Here is a 3598-nt window from a genome sequence, read left to right on the forward strand (position 1 = left end):
TTAATTAAATAAATTTCATTTTATCTGATCATTGAGTGACCAGTCAACATCCTGGTAGACTGGAAGCACCGTCATTCACAAAGGCTCCACTCCTTTCAAAGGACAGATGCTTCATTTAAAAATCATATGCTCTTTTTTACAGTCACTGCCTGTTTACTGGTGCTTTCCAAGGGATGCCATGGATTTACCTCTTGCCAGGAAATGCACCCAGAACTCTGCACCTTAGGGACAGTTCCCCTTTTAGACACTTGATTTGCGTGGGTCGCACATGCGCTCAGAAAGAGAGTGGAGGATGACTCATTGGACTGTATGACCACAGTTCATGTGTTCTTTGCACCGCTTCACTCTCAAAAAGGGCATTTTTAGGTGTAATAAGAGGTTGAGGCAGTGCAACCCTACTATTCTGTCCCTCCCTTTGAAGTTTTCAATTTACTGTTTTGATGAAAGTGCCGGGTCAATTGAGTCCCGCATTGACATTTACAAAGTTGTCTGTTTTTCTCTTGCTTGTCAAAACTAAGCACAGACATTTTGGTGACCAAAGAGCGTGCACCTCCGCTCCAAACTGATGACGTCTTCTCTTAGGACCTACAGGAGAGAATCACCTGATGCTGAGGTTGTTCCGTGTAACAAACATGATGAGCAGTTTCCCTCATTGAGCCTCTTGTGAAAGAGATCAGAGTGATTGTTTTTATGTCCTGGTCTAGCCAGCACATGATCTAGTGGTGAAGTTACAGAATTTGTCATAGGGATCAAACCTGTGTGAAACCACTTACCTACCATGTACTTTGTTATCCTAATTACTTCAAGATAAATTGCTGAGATGAGCATGTTCTCTTACAGAACTCTACAAACCACATCATTAATTTTAATAATCCGGCATTTGTCTTTATATTCCCTTCAATAATGTCACATCCTTCTGAAATTAGTTAAGAAGATCAACGATGACAACGGAGTCAGGATTCCCTTTTAAGACCACTTTAAACAACTCTTGTTGCCTACATTATAATATAGATAAATAAGACAGGAAAGCCTTAATCCCAATACACATTATTTCTCAGAGTAAGGGTACATTAAGAACCTCTTGGTCTTCACAGTTATGCTAAAAAAGTCCTAATTACATCAAATTAAATAAAATGAGAAAAAAAAAAACTACTAAAAGTGACAGGTTCAGATGGCCAGGGATTATCAAATGGACTTTGTCATAAATAGGTCTAATAACACTGATTAATAACCATGTAATCATTAACAAAGGGGTATTCAAAATTACTAGCGGCTTTAGAATAAATCCATTAATAATTATAAAGACATGGCTCTTAATTTAAAGTTTTAGACTATGGTACTTTTCATAAATAATTAATGTTGATTTTTTGGCAAAATTAATGACAGGGATAACTAAGTTGTTTCAAAAGACTTACAGATCATCTCTTAAGTGTAAGGTCAGCGATTAATGATTAATTTCATTCCATTTGTGATGTGCTGCTCATTATGAAAATCTTGAAATTAATTGTGACTCTTCACATCAAGAATGAGGTCAGTTAATAGGGAAATGGCTCCATCTGTTGGGACAATGCTGCATCAAAAGGGAAGTTTTCAGCTGGTGTTTCCTCACACAGTGGCCTATGGACATACCAGCTGACTTCACATGACTTATATGAAAGCAGGATTGCATAGGTTTTAATCATCACAGACACTGACTTGAACGCAGAGGGGCCTAAAAGCAACATACACCGGTGAAAAGAGCAACACGTACCTACTGGATCATGGAGAGCAGCACACATAGCTCACCTCTTTCTTCCTGGAGAGAATGTTTTGTATTGAAGCGGATCCGCATGTTGGCCCCTGTTGGTTTCAAGACAGAAATCAAAGAGTTGTCTAAACTGGCCGGACCAGTGGTAAGTAGCCTCCATTTACTGTACAGTCACTGTCCAATTAGTCAATCATACTACAACAATGATAATAATGATGATAATAATGGTGGTGTCCCAGCTAATTTTCATTCGTTTGAATTTTTCTCATAAGATTATATCCCAGTTCATGGCTTTTGCTGTGGGTTTAGTCAGCACTATTTTCTGTGGCCATCTGGGGAAGACAGAGCTGGCATCAGTGTCTTTGGCCATAGCAGTAAGTAATGTACAGTACAGTATAATAATGTTCTCTCAAGTTAAACCAATATAGCAACAAAACCTAATCCACCAATGTTTCTGTTATCCTCAGGTTATTAATGTTACAGGTATATCTATTGGCTATGGGTTGTCATCAGCATGTAATACTCTGATTTCTCAGGTATGAGTCTCAGCACATTTTTTTTAATCAGATATGAAAAGTGTATCCAAGAGTTTGAAAATAAGATTATAGGGATAATAGGGAAAAAAAATACATACCCTCTGGTTTTAGACCTTTGGGAGTCGTAATTTCCTGAGAGTTGGGGTCATTATGCAGCGGGCGATCCTCATCTTGATACTGGCGTGTTTCCCCTGCTGGGCGATCCTCATCAACACAGAGCCCATTCTCTTGGCGGTCAAACAGGAACCAGAAGTGGCCAGGTCAGCTGTCTTTAAAAAACCTCTCTCTCTCCCTCTGCTTGTTCTTTTCTTGTTAGTTCTGATGAAGTATCTCTCTCTAGGTTGGCTCAGATGTATGTGAAGATTTTCATGCCAGCACTTTCTGTGAGTATGTTTTATTATTATTCAGCTAATATTTAAGGTATTCATCAGTCCAGAACTCTAACTTTATAGATGCACTGTGGGTAAATAGTGAACTTGAAAAAAATTGATCTCAGAGCTTTGGCACCATAAAAATGGGACTGGAACTGGAACATCACATCTCACATGATGATTTTAATCTTTGGAACCATTTAGTGATATCTGTGATCATTGCTGTTTGTGTGTTTGGGGTTTTATGTGACTGACTATATTTGTGCTATTTCTTCTTCTGTAGTCTGAAGACTATCTCATTAAACAAAGGCTATATACTGTACATTGACATTGCAGTATGAAGCCCAGCCTCCTTTGAAGAATCACATCTTGTGCAAGTGGCCTGCACAAAATGTGATCCTGTCCTTTGTCCAGTGCATTCTGGGATAGAAAACAGCCACTGCCCTTGATCCTGAGTAGGAATTAATGCTTCTTGATGAATAGATGAATAGCAATGTAGTAGCTTTATTGATATTTTTATTGTTTTGTCTTCACAGGCTACATTCATGTATTCATTAGAAACAAAATATCTGCAAAACCAGGTAAGGTCCATTATTATTCAACATTAAGTAATAAGACAGTTTGATTATATAAAAGAGGGGTCACAGAGCCAATGATTTGCTTCCTTTTCTCCACAAAAGGATAGAGTGGATCCAATATACAGAAAAATTCTATTAGCCAGCTTTCTATTCATTTGGCTACAGTGTAGATCCAGGCTGCATACTGATGTGACATTAGGGATTAATGCTGTCCCGATTCAAATGGTAATGAGGTCAGGGCTGCCTGAACTTCTCCATGTCAAGGGACTTAAAACAAATGTGCATGAAACCACAAACTTCCAAGTGCTGAGTCCCAAACTGTGCGGTACTTTCTACTTTCTCAAGGTCTCGCAACACTGTTCTCAA

At 38.6% G+C, this 3598-nt stretch overlaps 1 protein-coding gene across 1 annotated transcript; it reads left to right on the forward strand.

Annotated features, from left to right (window-relative positions):
- The first annotated feature begins 1623 nt into the window (after positions 1-1623).
- LOC111656891 (multidrug and toxin extrusion protein 1-like) lies at positions 1624-3360 on the forward strand. Its single transcript, XM_023412667.2, has 6 exons — positions 1624-1892; positions 2020-2121; positions 2215-2283; positions 2395-2543; positions 2624-2666; positions 3191-3360. Exons 1-6 carry the CDS (start codon positions 1761-1763, stop codon positions 3260-3262), a joined length of 567 nt encoding a protein of 188 aa, XP_023268435.1. The 5' UTR covers positions 1624-1760; the 3' UTR covers positions 3263-3360.
- The last annotated feature ends 238 nt before the right edge of the window (positions 3361-3598 follow it).

The sequence above is a fragment of the Seriola lalandi genome, unplaced genomic scaffold (genome assembly GCF_002814215.2).
Source record: "Seriola lalandi dorsalis isolate HSWRI2012SDOR001 ecotype SW California unplaced genomic scaffold, Sedor1 jcf7180001955494, whole genome shotgun sequence".
Lineage (NCBI taxonomy): Eukaryota > Metazoa > Chordata > Actinopteri > Carangiformes > Carangidae > Seriola > Seriola lalandi.

Excerpts from the sequence above, each read along its gene's own strand:
- LOC111656891 (XM_023412667.2), top strand. The coding sequence starts at position 1,761 with ATGGAGAGCAGCACACATAGCTCACCTCTTTCTTCCTGGAGAGAATGT. Across the intron at positions 2,284-2,394 it reads GTAATACTCTGATTTCTCAG|ACCTTTGGGAGTCGTAATTT; the intron begins GTATGAGTCTCA and ends CTCTGGTTTTAG. Across the intron at positions 2,544-2,623 it reads CAGGAACCAGAAGTGGCCAG|GTTGGCTCAGATGTATGTGA; the intron begins GTCAGCTGTCTT and ends ATCTCTCTCTAG.